The sequence below is a fragment of the Amblyomma mixtum genome, chromosome 1 (assembly GCF_055824585.1).
Source record: "Amblyomma mixtum isolate Tamu chromosome 1, ASM5582458v1, whole genome shotgun sequence".
Taxonomy (NCBI): domain Eukaryota; kingdom Metazoa; phylum Arthropoda; class Arachnida; order Ixodida; family Ixodidae; genus Amblyomma; species Amblyomma mixtum.
The window spans coordinates 291168888-291192018 of record NC_143012.1 but is presented as its reverse complement, the minus strand read 5'-3'; the positions used below and the strand labels follow the sequence as shown (position 1 = coordinate 291192018).

The following is a 23131-nucleotide window of genomic DNA, read 5'->3' as shown; positions in this document are numbered from 1 at the left end:
AAAAAAGCTGGCATGGCGTAGGGGATAGCATGTTCGTATCGCACTCCGAAGACCGGGGTTCGAATCCCGAGCTCAACGAATTTCCTACTCGGTTTTATTTATTTATATGGTCCGACTAGAAAAGTTAATTAGGCTAATTTGGTAAGTAAGCAATTAACTAAGCTCAGTCCCACTTACTTGGAGCATCACTATATGATCCCTTCAATTGGTTGCATGGTTACTAGCCAAAGTACAATTGGCCCCGTTTGAAATTGGCGCACTCAGACGTCACGACCGTTTCGACCAACTGAAAAGCGTGACATTTCTGACGACAACTGCTGCTTAGAACGATGAGACATTAAAGGCTTTCGCCTTAAAACAGATAAAAGCGTACAAGTCTTTTACTCACAATTAACGTAGAAATCTCACTCGGGAATTGCACGCACACAACGAAGAAGTATGCGGGAACCGCCAGAGACGCACCAAATCCTTGAACCACTCTTATAAATTCAGTCAGCAGAGAGTGGTTGAAGGGCTTCAGGATCCTGCAAACGTCATCAGCTGTATGACAAGCTGCTTCTTGGCTGCAATTTTATTGCGCAGCAGATTTATTCATTTCTATTTTGAGCGAATCATAGACGCTTGAAAGCGAATGTTCTCTATTCTAAGAGCATCGAAATTTAATCCCCTGGTACTCTCGTAGCAAGAATTCAGCTAATTTACCGATTAAAAAAGTTACTAGTGCATTACGTCAGGCTGAAGGAAATTGTCCCTAGTCCCGAGATTCACACGCCTGCTAATATGCCACAAAGGCTCAATCTTTATGCTTACTGTAGCTTACTGTACCGTCACGTAGATATGAGTGTAGAAACAGCAAGCAGCTCCTTCTGTAATAAGGTCACGTTACTTTCAAATAAGTTAATTATCCCAATAATTATTTCTGCTTATGCGCCAAAGTCCCGAAAGTAGCTACGAGAAACGATTTAATGGAAGAGCTCAGAATTTCGGCACTTTGGATTCTTTCACGTGCACACGCAAAAATTTTTTCTATACACTTGTTTTTACGTTTCGCTTGCATCAAAATGGGCTCAGCAAGGCAGGGGTCGAAAGCAGCGAAATCACGGAAAGCGCTAAAAGAGCGCAGCCACTGAGCGAGCGCGGCCAGTAGGGTCGATTTCTTAAAAAGAGGCACTAAATGTATTGCTACAAGCCTCTCCAAATGCTTTCTACACACTCTTAAAGCCAATGGCAAGTGGATTGAAGACCCCCATCAGAATCATCATCAGAATATTTAAGTTGGTCGATATGTCGTGGTAGCCACCACTGCGAAAATGCAGCAGTTTTGTGAGCGCCACGTCAACATTGCGAGGTGGCGACACGCTATAATTATACCATGAGCTGAGCGATTGCACCGTACGTCGCCACAAATCATGCGCGCGTATTTTCTTCTTAATGAATGTCATCCCCAATGGTTTCGTCACAGCCTGAAACATTTCCCCTATTCTTTTTCCAGTTCCGTCGAAAAGTGTAACGTTTTAGAGGTTTACACCAGATTAGCACAATAACTTACTCGTAAGTGAAACAGCAGACCCCCTCACAAAAGAGCCCCCAGCTGAATAACTTTCGCATCTTGATGTCCTTCAGCATCTGGAAAAAAATTTCGGTGCTCGCGGCAATCCACCAGCAGAACACAAAAGATGTCCCAACAAAGCTCGTCATGCTCTTAGCAGTATGGGGTTGAAATTGGGTAATGGAGAGGTGTCCCATTGATGCCGAGCAAAGGAGAGTGTCATGCTGTGGTGTTAGCTCGCCTGGGACGTTCACCAACCGTTCGAGAGGATGCTCTCATAAATTAAAGCACGACCTTAGCCGTTTCCTGCAGAAGTCGCAGGCAACGTAACTGCCTTGTTGTGTATGGTAACCTGCTATCTCGGGGTCAAAGGATGACGACTGTATGCAGAGAGCGGCCAAGTAGCAGAAGTAAGGTATGAGATAGGACAAATTCAAGTTATTCAAATGTGCCATCTCAAGCAATTTTTTGGCACCGACGCACAGCCGTGTCGCATTGCAATTCAAAACTTCACGGGCACTTATGTAGTTGAAAAAAAAAAATGTTGCAAAAATTGTTTCCAACAATTGGCTGCTTGTAAATCATCTAGTGGGCGCTCACCAACTTCTCCCTACAGGTTACTTTTTAATGAGCTTCAAATGCCAATAATGTTGCAACTTCATGCACGCAGCTTTTGGAACCTATCAGTTTCGACAGTTTCCATAAAAAGTGGACTCACTTCGTATCCTCGCCGCTGACCACTGTCTGCAAATATACTCTGGCCACTGCTTTGCTGCTCTTGGAAGTGCGCAGGAGCGATAAACTGTTTTAACCCTTTGTTGCATGCGGAATAATTACGTGCGCGAACTGTGATTTTTTACTTGTTTCGTGTCTTTCTGCATCAGAAAAAACGGGAAAAATTTTTTCATCTCTTTCAAATGTTTATTTTGGAAGATACAGAATGTCCACTACAGTGGACAACGTGAATACCAGCTCCCGTAGGGGAAAGTAAAAATGTTTATGTCTGCCTTTTCTGCCAGGCAAAGTTCTTCCAATAACAAAAGGGCTCTTTACTCTTCATTGTGCAATAAAAAAACAGTCACTTTTGCCATCAATGCACAAGAACACTTTGCACTTCCCGCAGAGGTATGTTGTCTTCCGCCTCGCAGCCGGGTTGGACTTCAGGTTATCTCCGTGAAACTCTATTTCGTGAACATACCCGGACTGACCAGCCCTTACCCAGACTTTGTATCCCATTTTTTTGGCTTGTTTGCCATGTACACCTTTAGCGAGTGCCTTCCTTTGAAGGGGATGATCTGCTCATGTATTGCCTGGCAAGACTCTGGTTCAGCCAAATTCTTGAATGAAGCATTCAGTTGGTCGATCATTGGACGAACTTTCTGGAGGCGATCGAAGCCTTCCTCAGAACTCTTCTGTTCTAAAGCAGCATCGTTGAGATGAAGAACAGATAATATTTCCTGCCATCTGTTCACCGTCATTGCGTCAGCAACCATGTCCTGCCTAGTGTTTGAGGACCAGTACGAACGCCTAAAGGAGATGTCGACTATTGATATGTACATGCATATGCCCAAAAAAAACTCCATTTAATTCTTTGTTATCACCTTCATTTTTGGACGATTAGATATTCTGTGCCTGTTAGATTTAAATGTTAGCAGCTCAATGAGATCCTCACCATACATGAGCTTGAACATTTTCAGTGGAGTTTTGCCTTCAGCAGCTGCAGCCTTAAGCTTCAGCTCGTTGTGCACTTTGGTGCAATGAGGAATATCTCTCTTATGCGACACTGTTTTGGTGCGCCCTCGCCTTCAGCATCGCTGTCAGTGTGAACGTCTTTCTCCTCACTCGCACTGCTATCGGTTATATCACTCCATCTGTCCACTTCTACTTCGTTCTGACCATCATCTTCACTGTCAAGGCGATCATCGTCACAACCAGAAGGCAAGTCTTCTCCAAGTAGCGCATTCACCCGGTCCCGTGGCAACGGGACATCCAATAGTTTATCATTTCCGCATTGATTAGTTTCTTTTTTGAAGCCGGAATCCTCCTAATGAGAACAAAGTAAAGCTGCGTTAAAAGCTATATAGAACATAATAAATAATGCACTCAAATCTGAGCAGCAGCAGTAAACCCTTACGAAAAGCCTCACATGGGCATGTCGTTTTCCCGCCATGCATGGTGTCCACCACAGTGGACATTTGAAAGAAGTTGTTCGGAAAACCGACCTATGTTTTACTCAGTCGTAATATCAATGGCGCGTAACTAACAGTATCTCTTTTCTTGTTTCCGCATAATTATACATCGCAAATTAGGGAAATGTGCGAATGGTAAGCCAAAAAGTGAAGACAAACGTCACTTACCTGCTCGACCAGGGGGCAGCCATCTTCGTAGCAAAATTTCGAGGCAGCCGCAGTATGGTAGCGCCATCTAGCGCATCGAAAACGTACATTTTTTGTCCACTGTAGTGACCAGCATGCACAGGAGCACCTGGCGTGCTCTGAACTTGCTCTAAAAATCGCAGCAATTTGTCCACTACAGTGGACAGCATGCAACAAAGGGTTAAGTGTCCTTTCGTTATCAGGTGGCGTTGTAGTTAAAGTGAGAGACATTCTGCCTGATGGTTACCAATTTCGCGGTCCATGGCGTCACGAGCAGAGTACCGAGAACGTAACAGCCGTGCAAACCGTTGGACGCCAGCGCTCCGAAGACTTTCCAAGGTTCCAGCTGCACAAGAAAGCAAGCATATTCACTCAACCTTTCGACACTTTCCTGCTTTCGCAGAACAACAAGTTTACAAGGACGTGCGACGCATCAACTCTACACTGGTAGCCAAGCAGTGATCTCTAAGTGACGCAGTATGTCCAGCATTTTATTGTTTAGGGTTAGGAAACGACAATGCTTATTAAGCTACTTCTTTGGACACTGGCAGCGGGAAAAGGCGTTCAAATAGCAGGGGATGCCAAAGAAACAATTTCTAGCCTATCTTGCTTTTTGGGGCAGATGTGAACATGAAACGCACTGGAGAAGAGGTGTAGCGCATTCTCAGACAGCTCATAGATGGCGCCAGCTTCACATCGGTGTAAGTCGGGGTCTATGGCTACTGAAAGTGCGTCTATGCCCTCTCCTGTTCGACGAGCTAGGCCGAGCACATGGTCACTATCACACTGCTTTCACGGCTTAGAGAGCGTCCGTTGTGAGACACTTAGCTAGACAGTATGCTCAGGTATGCTCAGCTTTCTTCGGCGCTTATGGCGTTTTATGTCCCGCTGCGTCCAGCCGCTTCTACATGGTTGTCAAGACTGGAAGCGCGCTCAGCGTGCCTCGCTGCTTTTGCTGTTTGATGCACCTTAGCTCTCGCCTGCTCTTCATCTATCATAGCGATTTGTTTGGCCGCCATGACCGCCTTCTCAGTTTCATATGCGGCTGCATAAAGCTACCCTAGGCGACATAGTAGAGACTCTATCTCTTGACTCATCCGGCTCAATTGCATGCTCAAGAAGGCAGCACTACTGGAACCGATAATCCAGAAGTGCAAAACAAACGGTTAGAAGATGAGGAAGATGACGTGGACTTGTATAATTAAAGGCTGCCATTTTGAACACAGAGCGGGACAGGCTGCGTTCGGTGGTGGCCGAGTGGTTTATGATATCAGAATGCGAAACTGATACGTTCACGCCAGCTTTGCTTGGAAGCCCACTCGGGGCTAAAGTGTGGTACCTTCTTTTTGAAGCGAAAAGCTTCACTAGGCTAGTCAACACCGGGTCTGGCGTGCGCCGTAATCAATTTTAGCCACAGCTGCGCAAGCGCGAGTTCGCCGCGTGACGTCACTGGAGAGGCGCAGGTGGTTGGTGGAGCCGCCGCCGAGCATGGCTCCGCCGGTCGACCTTCGCAGTCGTTTGCGCGCTCTGCGCGTGTTTACCGAGTGTGCATCGGCGCGGTCGGCTTGCTCGTATGACGCTACTTGCAGCCGCGTGTTTACCACAGTTACTACGCATGCGGAAGGAGAGCTATATAACACGCTTGCCTACACCGTTATCGAGGTGCTCACAGTGCATTGTGCGCGAACTGCGACCGCCATGACGTCAAACAAAGCATAACTGCAGCTTTTCGCTTGTATATCCAGGCTTAACCAGAGCTAAGCCACTGCCAATTTTTTTCTGCTAGCTATCACTATGACAGAAAATATCGAACATTTTTGAACAAGATCCCCGTTATTTTCAGCCTCAGGTTCCCTACAGTTTCCGGACGCTGTTTGTCTGTTGCCGTTAGTGGAAGCTAAAAGCATTTCATGCTTTAAAAAACACAGTGCATGCTCACTTTCAACTGCCTTTCGAATAAAGCGTAGAGTAAGTACTTTCGTTACGCGATATCTGTGCGCATGCATAAGAATGGTTTCCATAATGAGCAGTGAACGACGCGTCCCCTATCGATCGCGAATATCTGGCTGGACGAATTTTTTTAAGTTAGTCTTATGGAACGCTTACTTATATTGCGATCTTGGTAAACACAGATACATCTTTCACAACTAATTGTGGAAGCTCTTTGAATAAATGCATGCGGCACCGCGCATGATTAAAAACAGTTGGAAGTGAGGACCCGTTCAGCTGTATTAGTGAATTTCGGTGCGTTTAAATTAGAACTGTACTTTATTCATTATATACTCTGCTTCGTTACTGGCCACTCCAATGTAGCGAGAGTAGCGATGCGGAGCACAACGAGGTCGGCATAGCGCTATATTACCGCGTTCTGGCAGAACGGCTCCAGGATGCCGCAGGACACTCCCTGCAGGAAGCAGGTCAGGTACAGGAAACGCAGCAGAGTATTGCGAGCCGTGTCGATGCCATGCTCGGCGAACTCGGGGCTCTCCCGGCCGGGGCTACCGCGCAGCGTGGGAGTCGGGCACGACGCGTCGTTCCGGGTGCCGAGCATGGGTGTCACGCTGAGACCGGCAGCGTCTACGAAAGGCAAAGAAATGGTCCCGTGGTGCGCAGCGCACTGTGGCGCTGACAACCAGAGCTGCGCAAGGTTCCTCTCGACAAGCGTATATTGAAAAGGCAGCGGCCTCGTTTCTTTCCAGCCAGCTCCCATTTGAGACCTTCTTTCAAATCATTGCGTAAGGGCACATCTTAAAGGGCAAGAAATTGTCAGCTCAAGCAGAGAAAAATAAAAACAGGTTTCTTTTGTGCCTAGATCATAAGCAGTTTTTGATGCAAAACTTGATTGCATTCAAAGGGTAATCATTCATGCAATGACTTATGTAGTCAGAATTGGAAGCGACCGTGATTTGCGCATGCGCAAAAATTTTGACAACCCTCGTTTCAAGTGAATTTTACTGTTCATCCCACTTCAAAGAGTTTATTTCCGAAGGGACCTAGAAATGAAGGGACTTTTCCGCAAGAACGGGAAACAGGAATGAAGAACAGGCAACAAGAAAGCTTGTCTCGTTTTTGCGCCAAATTCAGGTCAATGGAAAACCAACTGGCCCAACTTCATACGCTTACGAAACTAAAAATGAACGCGGTCATGTGATGCGTCTCGTGACTCCACTAGGCCATTCACAGACGTGGCAGAAAGAGAAAATACACAGTATACGTCGTAGTTAAGAAGACTGATGTTATATCTTCTCAATGTAGAGGCACTCTAGCACTGGAATAGTAGGGCGTGTCTGGAGGTTCGCCTCACTGTGGCCTCACGGTGCGCATCTTGTAGAGGGAAGAGACTTGAACGATTCAAAATTCACCTGCGGCTCTCTGGAACTTGGACCAACATTGAGTTGTCCATCAATATGCTCTCGTCCTACCATCTGCTAGCCTTCGTGGGTAGCTGGCAGAGCGACTGCCTCTAACAGGGGGTGGTTCCGGGTTCAAACTCCGGAGCAAAACGAATTTTTCTTCAACTACGAATCAGTATAGTCAGTTCACAGCGCCCAGGGTCCTGGGCATGAGAACATCATCGGAAATGAGGGCTCCAATGCGCTTTTCCGCGACCAAAGAGCCCGGTGCCTTGGCCTCCCTTCCTCCACTCTAACTCTTTGCAGTACGACGCAGTTATTGCCTACTATATTCGCCGACAACTTTTTATGGCATACAGCAAGCGCTAGGCAGGAATGGGAAGGAGACGGTTCTTTGTCACCGTGCGATGGGGAGTGGGCTTCTCAGCTCTAGCGACCCCGCACCCTCTCTCCAACTTCCCCCTCTCTGCACCCCTCCACACCCCTAGCCCAAAGAACGAACAACGCACTCCCCAAAACACGGGCACAAAGGACCGTGCCCTTCTATTTCCTGCCCAGCCTCTCCCTCATCGCCAACAAGAATTCTCCCCCTCATCCCTAATCCAACAGATTCAAAACCACTCATTGGAGACAACTATCGGCACAAGCAGTTCGTTTTCCCCAATTCGCCAATCTCTTCAATTCCACTGTCCACCCGTTCTTTTGCATCAAAATTTTGGAAACCCCCACTACTGACCACTACCTCCAGATCTGCCCCGCTCCCCGACATCCGCCTCTTGGGAGAACGTCCTTATGGCCCCAGGCGCCTCAGACCAGCACTTAAGCTCATCGAAAGGGCTAGGCTGGAAGGGGAGGCCAGAGAGGTCGTGGACTCAGAATTCCTCCAGGCATACTCCAAGAAAACTACAGTTTTTTAACTACAGTTCATGTTCTCTCTCTCCACTTCACACGCAAGCGCTCGCGTAGCCTCTCCCCTGCAAACAAGCTTAAGTGCCAGCGAAGGCGGCACCGTTGTTTAATTCTGCGCGGAGTTTTGTGTGAAAACCTTGGCCGCACAAGAAACGTAAACAAACCTGACTACAGGATCGAGGTCCTCTGCATAAAACGTGCATGGCAGTCTTGGTTGTTTATGCGCTAAAAACGCAGCACACCTAAGTTGGGCGTCATCTACGAGCAGCCTAAATCTTAAATACTAACGCACTGAAGAAATAGTTGAGATCAATGGTGTCTTACTGCCTCATACAACTAATGAACGCGTATATAAAAAAACGCAGCGACTAGGAGCGGGTTACCTTTGCTACACATACTTTTAACACTTTGTGAAAGTTGAAGCAAGTAGACATACATGACATCACAAGGATGTTCCTTATGGAGGACAAGAACCACAAAAAGAGGCAGCACAGAGGCAGGCAGGGACAGCCCAGGAGCGCCTCTCTCTATTCCCGTCCCTTTTTTCGTTTTTTTTTTTCATCAGATTGTTCCACCAATCGTCCTGCAACTATGGCTTCCTAAATGTTCCTTTATACTGCCACACTGCACCCACACTTATCAGACTTATCAGTGATGTTACTGTCTCTCCTCTGTTAGCTCGCTGCTTTAATCATTAAATGCTTTCAGCTCCCGTTGTCGGAACGTCGCGGGTCACCTTAGCTCCAGAACGGAGGAGAACATGGAGCCGGACATTAACGAACACTGGCGAAACTTTCAGTTTACCCGCCGCTGGTTCCTATATGCTAAGGAGCCGCCGGATTAGCGCATTCGTCAAAAACAGCGTCTTCATGGTCCCATGTGGGTAAAAGCCAGCGCGTGGCGCGTAGGAGCCCAAGATCAGCCCTGCAGCCTGAGAGGCGCAGGCGCAGTCCTGGTTCCACTTGATCAAAGAGGAGAGAGCACCGCGTGAGTTGCCGTCGTTACACGGAGGGAGGAAATCTAAGGAAAGGCGCTCGCTATCTGATTTGCATTAAAAGAAATGCGGTACCGGAAGTCACGAGTTTTCGCAAAGGTCAATGGGAGTCTTTGGCCGATGGCGCAGCTAAAAGTAACCTTCAGTGCAACAGCGTCGTGTGATTCACTGTATGCGGCGCAAGCGCAAAGGTGCTGTGACGGCGGCCAACTTTGGAGGGAGGTGTCACGTCCGGCTTCAAAAAATCTGACGAAAAGGCCATTCCCTAATTCCTTTCTATCTCCATGCCGTCGTTACGTAATGCACGCGCCGGCGATACAGGCCCCGTGGCGCGATCCGTCAGCACGGCTACTAACAAGGTCTGGTCGGGGAGGTCGCCACACATAAAAAGCGGCGAACAAAGCCGAGTGCGCTGTCACTCTTGAAGGAAACCTTGGGAATGAAAAGCGGCTGATGTGGTTGGTTTGGTTTGGTTTATGGGGTTTAACGTCCCAAAGCGACTTAGGCTATGAGGGACGCCGTAGTGAAGGGTTCCGGAAATTTCGACCTCCTGGGGTTCTTTAACGTGCACTGACATCGCACAGTACACGGCCCTCTAGAATTTCTCCTCCAAAGGAATTCTAGCCGCCGCGGCCGGGATCGAACCCGCGTCTTTTGGGTCAGCAGCCGAGCACCATAACCACTGAGCCAAAGACTGTAATGCGGCTATCAGTATCTAAGAGCCGTCTTAGAATACGCTATGCTTTTCCTGCACTGCATCATGCTTACATCTACTCTCGACGAAGATGAAGAGACAGCCTGTGAATTTTTGCACTCCTGCTGTTATAAGGGTGAAAAGAAAACGGCGTATAACCGATCTGCCGCGACACAGTATATTAGCTGACAGACGCAACGTTAATATTTCAAGGAACCAGATGTAAGGTTGTCACACACACACACACACACACACACACACACACACACACACACACACACACACACACACACACACACACACACACACACACACACACACACACACACACACACACACACACACACACACACACACACACACACACACACACACACACACACACACACACACACACACACACACACACACACACACACACACACACACACACACACACACACACACACACACACACACACACACACACACACACACACACACACACACACACACACACACACACACACACACACACACACACACACACACACACACACACACACACACACACACACACACACACACACACACACACACACACACACACACACACACACACACACACACACACACACACACACACACACACACACACACACACACACACACACACACACACACACACACACACACACACACACACACACACACACACACACACACACACACACACACACACACACACACACACACACACACACACACACACACACACACACACACACACACACACACACACACACACACACACACACACACACACACACACACACACACACACACACACACACACACACACACACACACACACACACACACACACACACACACACACACACACACACACACACACACACACACACACACACACACACACACACACACACACACACACACACACACACACACACACACACACACACACACACACACACACACACACACACACACACACACACACACACACACACACACACACACACACACACACACACACACACACACACACACACACACACACACACACACACACACACACACACACACACACACACACACACACACACACACACACACACACACACACACACACACACACACACACACACACACACACACACACACACACACACACACACACACACACACACACACACACACACACACACACACACACACACACACACACACACACACACACACACACACACACACACACACACACACACACACACACACACACACACACACACACACACACACACACACAGAAATTCTCTTAGAGATGCGAATGAAAGGCCCCCTTCCTTTCAGCATGGAACAACCTTTCGCTTAGCCCGTGTGTCCCACTGTTCAAAGAAACGCTCGTTGTCTGGAAACATAAAGATAAGACTTCCCGGGAGATTATGGAGGCCTTCTGTATAAGCAAGTCAGGTGATGAATGCGTGTTTGCCATCATTGCTGCTACTTCACGCTCAGGTTGATTATCTTGAAAGACCATAAAACTCAAGATAACAGGTAGATTCGTGGTACTGTAACACGTGTAATTGCCTGGCGCTTTTGTAACCTTCTTCTGGACAACGCATGTAACGTTGGTTTTTTTCTATATTCTGTGCTTCTAATTAATTTTGTGAGTTGTTAGTGAGCACTTGTGTTGTCGTCCCTCCATATACGTCCTTGTCCTTGTGGTGCCACAGCAGTGTGAATTCGAACCGACTCGCCCAATTCCGAACCCTGTTGTCTGCATTTTTCTAATTTCTTGAGACATATTCGCGACTGATATTAAATCAAACATCAGCTACCTCAGGACATCGTTCACTGCTGCCGTAAAGCAGAGTTCTCAGAACAAATCCTTCAGCTTGCTCTCATTAATTGCGAAAGAATGTCTTCCTGTGTAATACCAAAGTTTGTTTTGTTTGCTGGATTGATTAGTTTGTTTGTTCCTCAAATGCCCCATTCTTCGATATTACACAAGGTGTCAGTCGTCAGAATAAATAAGGTTCATAAGTCAAATACCACAGTGAAGGAATTGCGCAAAAGTAGGGAACCCAGCAGTAAAACATATGAACTGCAGTACGGAAGGTATCGCGACGCGGTAGGGAATCTCGCTGATGAGTTTAAACTAGTATTTATTGCTAAAAATGGCATCTCTTGGCAACGAGCGTAAATATAAATCTGGTCGAATCCGTCCTGATAAGTCATGTCAACGAAAAGTTTGTAGTGGCGGTGCAGGCTCATGATGTTTTCTTGTGAGCGCCTGCTTGCTTTGAACCATCTTGCATCTCATTAACAATTTCGTCTTTACTTTTTCTCGTTAAACGAGCCATAACTTACCTAGTCTCCTCTCAACACAGTCCTTAGCGGTGGCTCGTGTGCTGGTATCCATCGCTGTACAAAATGAACAATGCACACCGTGAGTGGATCAAAGCATATCAGTGGCGTCGACAGAACATGTGACCGAGTATTAAACACCATTTAATTTTAAATAAATGTTCCTTCTAACTATGGATGAAAACTTACTGGTCTACGAAGGCAGTAAATTTCCTGTAGCCTGCAAGAACACCACTAAGGGGTGTAATTTACACCGAACTTGTAAGCCCGCATCTCTTAGTGACTAGTGAAGTTTGCATGCTGATTTTCGCGAGATCTCGGGCCGCTTATAGAGTTTGGAACGCAGGCAAGCATTGGCAGCTGTACTTCCGCACTACATTAATAACGCCTTTAGCTTCTGGAACAGTCAGGGCCGTCCCTTAACATCACGAAAGGCGTACAATGCTAATAACCCTACGGTATTGTGCTAAATCAGCGCATAATGCTCAGACATAAGGAATCAACATAGTACATACGGCGAGACGCCAACTGGGAGCTGAACGTTCCAGCCGCCGCGAGCAAGGGCGGTGAGGGAACACTTTGAAAAGTAGGAATAACATGTAGTGTCCGGTGGAGTCGGCCTGTTAAGCTACGGTGATGCGGTTAAAAGTTCGTCATCTTTGTCGCCCTCCTTTCTCCTCGCTACGCACCTGCCGGACAGCTATGTGAAACTGCATTAAAATATCAAGCTAACTGGCATTAGAACAACTCTGTTCAAAAGCACAAAAAAGACACACAGGGAGGCTTTGCATCGGTTCCGTTGGAATCCGCTGTGGCTGGGCAAGTTCTCCAAAGTACCTTGTCCTCTGTATTCTACAAGCAATCTATTTTTCGTGTTGCTGGCAAACAGCTACAAATAAAATTATACGTGGAGGACGCGATGAACCTTCTTTTTTTCCTTTCAAAATGACAGACGTAATTTTAAGTGAGCTAAGTGGAAATCTGAAGTATGTGATAATCATTGCGTGGGTATTACTGGGGCAAAGCTTAACGCTCCTCTGACCACTTTACTATACCAGAAGGGCTAAGTGAGGTTTCGTAAGCCGAAATACAAATGTTTTCCGAAAAAATTAAGGTCAGTATGGTTTTCCTATCGAATATTTCTCGCTCTGTAAGAAAGAATTACAAAAGATGAGTTGCCCTCCTTAATACGTCCTTAAATTCATACTCGCCGTCAAATACGCACTGCTGAACACGTACAGACACTCAAGAGTTTAATCTCGCGTCTGAAGAGACGGAAGGAACGGAATTCTGACGTATTGTGGAAGCGATACCAGTCGAATTGGGCCGCATTGCACAGCTTCGCGAAGCCGAATATCTTGATCAAAACAAGAATAATCCGGGGAGGAGAGCGTCCAACACTAGAAAATTCTCTTTCTGCTTACCCAGACCGACGGAGCTCCGCTAGAGACGGTAGGCTTCGCGATGCAAATGAAGGCAGCAATCTGTTCTTTTTCGTCTTCACATCAACTCTGAGTGGCAACACGTTCCAACGCAAAGATTTTCATTTCTTTTCCCTCTTTTTAAACGCACACACGTGCTACAAAAAAAATCTTTAGCGCATGATGTGGCCATTGCTTAAGCATCCTGATAACCTCGTATAACTAGCACCGAGAGTTTTAATTTGCCCTGAATAGCAAGCACCCTACTACTTCGTCGTGCTCTGTACTGCATAAATGGGTTCTTGAGGGAAATGACAAAAATATGCTCGATCCGGATATCAGGACTAATTCAATGGCTTTTATTTTTCTGCGGCGCTCCATGTTTGCCGATAAGCAGATAACATAGGACTCATTTTTTGAAGCGGTTGGTAAGAAACAGGTAACTTTATTAAACATTTCAGCAGAAAGCGCAACGTCTTTTTTAACATTTTACGAACACCTTTATACAAAAACAGTCCACGCCAAACACTGTACAGAGATAAAGGAATGGGAGACAACCATTTTGCACGGGACGTCGTTGCCAAGAGGTTCCCACGTAGAAAGGGGAATATAAAGCAGGACACTTCATCGTCGCGGCACGGCTGAGGGAGCTGGGGCCTCGGTGTTCGAAGTTGATTGGGGATAAATCAGAGGTAAGGTTTATTTCTTTATTTCTAAAACATACTTCTAAAACAGGGTCTTGCTTTGTGCGCTAAATTGGGTGCCTATAGAGATATATGATGGCAGGGAAAACAAGTGATGTGTAAACAAATATGAAGTTTTTTTTTTTTTTTAGTCTGAAAAACCTTCGCTGCCGAAGGCCCTTTGGCTCGCATTGCACATATTGCTACGAATGACCCTACCTGAACAGCACGTCCCACAGGGCGCAGATCTCTCTTAAAATATGGGTATTTGACATAAGAGTGTTTGTTAAAGATACAACGGCAAATTGTGGTCGTGTTTTTTTTTTGCCATCATTAAATCATGGTAAATTTGAACAAGTTGATACAAGATACCCGACCCCGCTGTACCAGTGAAGCTGCAAGTTCCAGGGCCTACTTTTGTCTCTCGTGTGAAAAGGTGCTGGGTAGCACGTTTTCTCTTTTGTTATATTGTTCTGCTTTTTGTAGTAGAACCCAGTGCTGCTTCTCCTAACGCGTGTTTTTTACATTGCGTGTTATCACGCAGTTTCCGAAGTAATGTGCAATTGCTTAAGAACAGTGAGATAGATAGGCACGTGTGTGATATCCTGTGTCATTACCAGAAAAGTGAGATAACGTGGTTAAAAACAGGTATGGTTCGATGGAACATGACGTTAGTCTCCTCTCGTCGAAGATCAGTTGGGATGAGAGACAAGGGGAACACATGGTGGGTCTTGGAAGATCAGAGGTTCTGCAAATGAAAAGATAACAAGCATTGTGTACTTCAATTTCTTCAATTTCCCCTGGTATTTGCAATCCCATGCACTGGTAAAAGGGTCAGAATGATGAAAAATTGCGCCAAAAGAAATCACGCAGCAATGTTCTCGCTTTATTGTCGTTTTGCAATGAATTCCTCGAATCGAATTCGAGTCGTATTGCAGCCCACTCTCCCTAAAAAACGCAAGATTCTTTTTCTTTTGCAGAATGAGCCGGGGGCACCGAATTTTGAAATATAAGGTTTATAAGAAGGTACCTATAATGACTCTCAGCATTTAAGTGTTTTCTTACCTTTCAGTGTCTATAACCATCACGAATGATGCGTCGATCTATTGTTTTTACGAACCCGCATTGAACCATCTTTCAAGAGGTTCAATATAATCCTACGTTTCAAAAGGGATACTTCGACGGCACTAAGTTGCCTCAGCATGGTGTAATACGCTGCGTTCGTTGTTGTTTGTAACACGAAGGTAATTGAAACAGCGGGGAATAAAAACGTATTCGAGGACTGAAAAAAAAAAAAGAAACATCGCGCGGACATTGTTAGCTGTATGAAATCAAGCTGGCAGACAGACAGAAGCTCTATTTTTTTGTGTTCGCTCAGGAACTGACACAAGGTTCGACAAATGTTGCCGCACTAAACCTTGCGTATGCAAACAAAATGCTTTGTGACATAAGCGCGGAACTTACTTTTCAGCATTCAAGGCGTAGATGGGGAGATGGTGGCTCCCATGCGTCTGAGAGCCAAAAATGCGTTCACCATTTTCTGCAAAAAGAACAGCCCAGCAAAATATGGCATCAACACGTCGTAGGAATGATTGCCGCACGTTTAAACGGTGCTCTACGTTTATCACGCTGAAACGTTGCGTGCGTGGCTGGTTTTTTTTGCTGTCACGCAAGAAGAGGTATTAGTCACTTGTTCGCTAGACACGACAAGGTCGTCCCACCCTGAAGGATCGTGATCAAGTGCGACTACTTCGTCGACATTCACCACTGAAAACTCCTGAAAAAGCGCGTCATTTTAAAAGTGTCCAGTCATCCTTGAACAGAGTGCCGCAGACAGCGACGGTCATTCTGAGCTTGTAGACCACCAAGCATGCGTGTTCCTAGCGCCACCTCCGAACTCCTTTACTTTTGTGCTTTAAGAAGTACTGTACTGCTCAACTTGGCTTAGTTCATTCAGGGGCTGATTTCTTCGTGCGATCACAGGCTTAACAAGCGGTGTCTTTATATGAAAGAAGAAATATCTTCCTGCATTCGACTGGCAAGCTTCTTTCAACAGAGGTTCAAGGATAAAGCCAGCAAAATGGTTGCGCTCGTCTCGTGTTATTGCTGTGTGTCGTACAGCTCGCGCAAATTCTTCAAACTTTAAAAAAAAAAATGAAACAACCTCACGCTTGCCGATTATGTATACTGCGTGCGATCGCTGATGCTACCGCGGTGCACGAAAGCAGCCATCGGGAGGCAGAGGTCAAGTTTTTCAAAGACATTAAATGATCATAAATTGCTGAAGTAAAACAATAAATACAAGCACTTTAGTCAGGCTTCAACTTCGCCGAAAACCACCCTATGGGCAGAGCCTCAGCGACAGGTTTTTGATTTTCCTGCCTCAGAAAGAATTTCGAACTTCTTTCACACAGGTTTCCTAGAACGTGAAGCTTATACTTTCACTACAGCATATTTATTTATTTATTTATTTATTTATTTATTTATTTATTTATTTATTTATTTATTTATTTATTTATTTATTTATTTATTTATTTATTTATTTATTTATTTATTTATTTATTTATTTATTTATTTATTTATTTATTTATTTATTTATTTATTTATTTATTTATTTATTTATTTATTTATACAAAATACCCCTCAAGGCCCTCGAGAGGGAATTACAAAGGAGGGGGGAGGGTACAGGCAATTGATCAAAATAAAACAAAACCACAAATAAAACATTGAGCATGATATAAATAAGCAAAAGATTCAAAAGTATGGCAGTGCGGCAAAGAGCGAAAATTACTACAGTATTAAAATTATACACACATAACTCTAATGCAAGAATCATTTTAATAACATACCCTGCAAAAAAAGGAAGCCATGAACAAATAAAATGACAATGTACGCAAAGAGTTAAGCAGTAGTTATTGAAGATATAAGAGTAAAATATTTGTCGGGATCAGTGGTGGTTGCGATATGTGAAGGCAGAGTGTTCCAGTCAGATATTGTGCGTGGTAAGAATGAATGTGCATAGTTTAATGTTCTGCACGTGGAACGCTTAACTTTAAAGTGATGATCACGGCGGTCAAAAATTGAAGGAGGTGAAGAAAAAAAGTCGTTATGAAGTGATGTATGATGATACAGTTTATGAAAAAGTGATAGTCGTTCAACTTTGCGGCGGAGACATAAATCATTGAGACCTGCGCGTTTCTTCAAGGCTGTGATGCTGATATTACGTGAGTAATCAGACTAAGCAAAATCGAAGTAAATCAAGGATTATTTTTTCCCCCGAAAGGAGCCAGTTTACACCTGCTTGTTCTCTCGTTGCCAAATTTGCTCAAACGACGTTAATCCGGTGGACATGGGGCTCTTCCAACTAGCATCCTAATTTGCCCTCTCAAGAGAATACGAGTGGTGTTGCCCTCACATAACATAGCAGCATAGGCTCATAACATAGGAGCATTCATCATGTAACAGCAGCAGATGCTGCAAGTACTGGATTTTAGGTTTTGCACATATTTACTAAGAGAACCGTTGCAGCAAATGAAGCACTAATGAGTAGGGGACTAGTTCGTACCTGCCACCGCCTTTTGATGACGAAGCGCTTCAGCTTCTTCTTGTCCAGCTGTGTGTCGTCTCTCTTCTTGTCCTTCTGTTGCGGGAAAAATAAAATACATTAAGAGCTGGCAGCAGAGAAGTACGGGGAACGCAACGCTCCTGTAGTAGCCATCGTCTGCTCCATAAGAGTTTCACGCCATACTACAGCTTACCTAGGAAATGCCATTCCTTAAAGACTTTCGATTACCGCTGAACACTTACGGCTTCTGGCAAGACAGCAAGAAAGCTGTGCTTTACAACTTGAGATATGCGGCAAGCTGTTGCATAGGCAAAGCGAAGCTTCTACTCCGTGTGTGTTTTACGAGTTCTATGCAACATGAACCAAGCTTCGCAGTGCAGCCCCATTCTTATGCGAGGATGAGAGAGTAAAGTGTACTCCTACTGAAATTAACCAAGCATTTAGCGTCGCCGAGCGAGCATATGTTTACATTATTGTGAGCGTAAACGAGTCTGGTTAAGAGCTGCGAAAGCGCTCGACCTACCAGCCATGTGCAATAATAAAGGGAACCGCCACTTATATTTCTCCAATAACGTCGAAAATAACTTGTGGATATTGTACAGGAAGAGTAAAGCTAGTTAGAAAACAGAAGAAACTGTGCTTGTCCACATAATTATAGAGTAATCAATAACTGAATCTTCATGTTTTGTTCTCGCGCATACTGCACTCGAGAGTACGTAAGGAGCCAAATTAGAATATGGCACAGCAAAGAAAAAAAAGCGTGGTGTTGAACAAAGCGTTATGGCGAAAAGATTCCGCTTTGCTGACAGCTATTTTCCACGCTCTCAAAGACAGCACTGGAGACACTGCCGAAGCCAAAGATTTAAGACCGTTCGGACGCCTTGTAGGCGGCTGCGCCTGCATCCACGGGCGTGCAAGAGTGCTGCCATCGCGTAGTCGCAAACAGCTAAGAGGTTGAAGACTAACGGGTGGTAGGCGCGTGCTTCCAGTTCTTCGCGATTGGCTTAGACACCCCCACGTAGGCGCACAGTTGCTACATCGTGCTCTATAATACATCTGATACATTGTTAAAAAGATCTAGCGAAAAAACAAATACGCCATTTGACATCGCCTATTTCGCATTTGGGCTATGAGGCCGGCAACAGCGAAGTGTGCCGTAGTGTCGACCAAACCGAGGGTTGAGAGCGCTGGTTAGTGATCTTGAAATGCTTGTAAGCAACATCTATCAAAAGGTGAGAAGAAACATGACCCTTCGCATAAAAATAGGATAGAAAGGAATAAGAAGAGTCGCGCCTTGTGTGTACAATCCATTCTCGCGTATTTGACTCGTTTCACCTGCTTAACATGCGCCAGTTAGAGTTCTTCAACGTCCACCAAAATCCCAGTACATGGATTGTTTGCGTTTCGCGCTGATTGAAATGAGGCCGCCGCAGCCGAAAGTTGAGCTCTCCGTGACCAGACCCGCTGGCCGGCCATAACAGGTAGAGCTGATGAAAGATGGGAATCCAAAATTAACGTCAGCCCTGGAGTCGCATTGGCGCTGATAGAAGACCTCAATTGGAGCATGTATAAATGAATAGACGGACGCAGTTTTTTGCTGGTCTGGGTCACTGAATTTCTTCTCAGCTACCTTGTAATCACGATAGCGCGACGCCAAAGGAAGGCTTTCCTAAGGGAATTAAAAGCAGAGGAACTTCAACAGAATTTCCCTTCGGGTTAGCTGGTGCACTATTTTTGCAGAAACACACTTCGAATGAACAGAACATCCAGGATTCTAAGTCCGCAACCAGACAAGAGATTCTGGCTAGGCGGAGCTCGTTCAAAAGCTGACACAGTAACTAACGCGAAAAACCAGAGATATAGCTTGCAATTCGTGGTTTTCACACTAGTAACCATGTCGAAGCCATGCTAACTCCTTTTGCTCGTTCTTTGTATTCTCGAGCAAATACAATGTCAGAGCTATGTTAACTTTTCTTGTTCGCCGTATTCTTGAACAAGAATCATGTCAGAACAGTTCCGAGTCCGCTCGCTTTACGTTAGTCCTGGGCCTCCTTTTTCAACGGCTGTTGTTTTAAACATGGCGTAACTTTGTGCGTGTCAACAGTACCACTAAGAGCCGCGACAAAAGTCCTTTCTGCGCATCACTACTGCAGTAGCAGAATCCGCGCAAGTATAGTTTCAATACATGCGCCACACGCCTTCATAACCACTTTTATAAATATCTTTAGTGGCCTTATCTTCAGTCTTATCTATATCTTTAGACCTAGCCGTACCAGTATTAGCAGTATCACCAAAAAAACTAAAACATAAAAAGTAATTTTACATAACGCTGCGAATAGGCTTTTAACGCCTGGTTCCTGTCACGCCAGACACTTTTTGTCCAAGCTTAGATGCCTTTCGAAATGCAGCAAGCTGCTTGCTGGTTAGTAGAAGAAAATGTACTATCAGGGACAAAAGTCTCAAGGGTGCGTGTGGGTCGGACAAAGTCGACAGCTCAATAATTAGCCACTGGCTAGAGACCGTACTTCTGCAGCTGAATGTTAGGCTCACGTGCACTAATGTGTGGCATTCAAAAGAAGTGATCGTCGAAAAGTATGATACCTATGAGCCAAAATTGCAATTGAGGTTCTGGAGACTTTTTCCTTCATAGTACATGCCTGTAATGTTTTTTTTCTACGTTAGCAAACTACATTAAAGATCAATAGCCAAGGGCATTGTTGCTATGAAGAGTGCACTAGTTTTACTAAAACTACGTTTGTTACGAAAGGTGATGTCAGTGTACACGAATGTGTTAATATGTCCAGTGAACCGAGGTTCTGGGTTAGAAAATACGGCGACATGAAAATATACTTTCCCTGCAGAAGTAACTGAAAATATATTCGCTGTCTTATAGCATTACTTACATCACCGCATTTCCGAAGAAACTTCTAAACGTAGTAGTAGCGCGGTGGAAAACCATTATTCTAAGTACTTAACGGACACACAGAAATCAGCACAGCAGGGATTCAGAATTATAACACAGTAAAACGGTGACAAAGGAGTGAACGACTAAAACATTCCTACTCCCTTCACCGCATTTGTAGCGAACTTTGATATTATTCCTTTTTTTTCTGTTCATAACGCAATAACCAGGCTTTAGCAACAGAAAGTCATGATTTGTTACCCTGCACAACTGCTCAAATATAAATTTTCTTAATAGATCTACACCACAATTTTAATCTTTAGCACGCAGTTCCAAATGGTCTTCTTTTTTTTTTGGAATCGTTCGTTTCAAACGCGGTTCGGGAGGGATCACTCGGAGCAGAGACGACGGGTCTGGACGACGAGGGTGCGGGGCGGGCCGCAGGTCTGGACGGGGGAAGGCGGCCGACAACGAACACTGAACCACGGGGTGTGGTGGGCCAGGTGGTCGTGCATTTGGGGGCGGCTGCCGCGGTGCCGAGGCACTGCGGCAAGTGACCAACCTGAAATTCTGGCGCCTCAATATCCTTTATAGGCGTAGGAGTTGTAACACCTACCCGAAGCCACGGATGATTCATGCACTGGGCGGCTGTCATACGGTCACTGCGAAGAGAAGGAAGGGGGAAAAAGAACAAAAAGAACGGAATCTGAATAAGTAATGTTTGATTGATAGTCGTTGGTCTGATAGTAGACAGGGTCCAAGAACTCAGCACAGAAGTGGACACGAAGTCCAATGTTAAAAAGTGAACACATTACATATTATCGAATAAAACTACAAAAAAGTTGGATAAAAGTAGACAACAACCCATAGCTGCGAAAATTTACAGAAAAATGCACAAAAATTGTTCGAACAGTTTGTCTGCTTGAATTAAATTGTGCGACCTGGATTACTAGTAACGTTTTGGACGGCTGGGTTACAAAGCCATAAAGAAGATTAACAAATAAAGCAATAAAAATTACAGTCATGACCATTATTTGTTGCACCGCTGCACAACTTTTGGGCCACGTTCCATAAAAGAATCATTCGCAGCCAGTATTTCATGATGGAGTCACTAATGCACTTGTTTTAATGCATTCATGTGCATGCATTCATGTGCATTTAATGCATTCAGGCGCTGCTGCAACAAGTGACGAACTTTTGAGTGTTCGTTTCCTCCGTAATTTGTTCTGATTTACTCAATTTTAACCTGTGATATGATTGGCTCGATGACTTTAGTGTATGTATTCTAATGTTGTGAAACGATACAGTGTAATGTAGCAATTTCGCTGCTAGTGACGCCTTGTCTGCTGTATTTCCCTTGTCTTTTTGTCCTTTGGTGTTACACAAATTATGTACCCACCTGCGATGGTCTTGTTGTTCAAGACCGCAGTATTTATAAATAATAAATAAATAAATAACACTGCAGCGCTTTAAATCTTCATTTTGAAATGTGTAAGCCAGGTTCATTTCGCGTATCTTCTTGTGATAACCCTCTCGTATTTCTGGCTGTGCATCGTTACTCACTGACTCACACTAAGTACTCCGTGTTAAGGTTTTTGTAGCCTTGGCACGTTTAACTTTGGACCTTTCCCAATATACTTAAGTGTCTTTAAAAACTTCTCATTTACTTGTACTCATAGACTGTTACGATTCAACCGAGAATCATAAGGCCAGTTTCAGGACACGCTGTCAGCATCCGTTTACATAATTCTTTCAAAGTACACAACCAGGCGAATTCAGGACAAGGAACATGCAAAAAAACATAACACTGAAGTTCTGGACTCGGCCTACAATAAGAAAATCAGCAGCAACTATCAGCTTGCGAAGTAAACATTTGAAATTATTTCTGCATTCCAACAACTGAGCAAAGGTGCGGAGCATCGAACAGCCTTATTTTTCTACCATCATTTAGATAAGCCGAACCTATTTGTAGTGTAATTTCTATAATGTAACGCAAATTGACTTAAGCACTGTACAGTCATTTGTCCCTGAAATAACTGAATATAAGAGAGTGCGCAGGCGTCCCGTGTCTGCTGTAGGTTTGTGCCTCTCACAGTTTTGGTTAATTAGTGACTTGCGCACAGGAGCAGTACTTTTTCTGCAAGTCGTCAGTCTGGGATAAACTTCGAAGTCGTAGCTGGAGCTGTCTCTGGAAATGAAGGGTCTAACTGCGGGAAAATGAACCTGCATCGGTTGACTTCTTTCGCGCAGAATATATTTGACGCAACTGCTATTAAACTCTTAGAAATTTTAGTGCCAACAGACAAAGCAGAC

At 45.0% G+C, this 23131-nt stretch overlaps 2 protein-coding genes across 4 annotated transcripts in view; both read right to left on the bottom strand.

The window, feature by feature from the left end:
* Positions 1 to 12900, bottom strand: part of LOC149372031 (uncharacterized) — a 31860-nt gene extending 18960 nt beyond the window's left edge. Inside the window, exons 1-6 of one of the 2 annotated variants that reach the window (XM_089585627.1) lie at positions 12763 to 12900; positions 12251 to 12304; positions 6287 to 6501; positions 4172 to 4270; positions 1550 to 1626; positions 389 to 524 (exon numbers count right to left, since the gene is read on the bottom strand). In XM_089585627.1, coding sequence (XP_089441753.1) covers positions 389 to 524; positions 1550 to 1626; positions 4172 to 4270; positions 6287 to 6501; positions 12251 to 12302 — 579 coding nt within the window. In that variant the 5' untranslated portion in view covers positions 12303 to 12304; positions 12763 to 12900. The remainder of the gene's footprint in view (positions 1 to 388; positions 525 to 1549; positions 1627 to 4171; positions 4271 to 6286; positions 6502 to 12250; positions 12305 to 12762) is intronic. The other variant, XM_089585632.1, reaches the window with a different exon arrangement.
* Positions 12901 to 14072: 1172 nt separating this feature from the next.
* Positions 14073 to 23131, bottom strand: part of LOC149372030 (myosin light chain kinase, smooth muscle-like) — a 41188-nt gene continuing 32129 nt past the window's right edge. Inside the window, exons 8-11 of one of the 2 annotated variants that reach the window (XM_089566392.1) lie at positions 21381 to 21480; positions 17917 to 17991; positions 15816 to 15891; positions 14073 to 15099 (exon numbers count right to left, since the gene is read on the bottom strand). In XM_089566392.1, coding sequence (XP_089422518.1) covers positions 15826 to 15891; positions 17917 to 17991; positions 21381 to 21480 — 241 coding nt within the window. In that variant the 3' untranslated portion in view covers positions 14073 to 15099; positions 15816 to 15825. The remainder of the gene's footprint in view (positions 15100 to 15815; positions 15892 to 17916; positions 17992 to 21380; positions 21481 to 23131) is intronic. The other variant, XM_089566393.1, reaches the window with a different exon arrangement.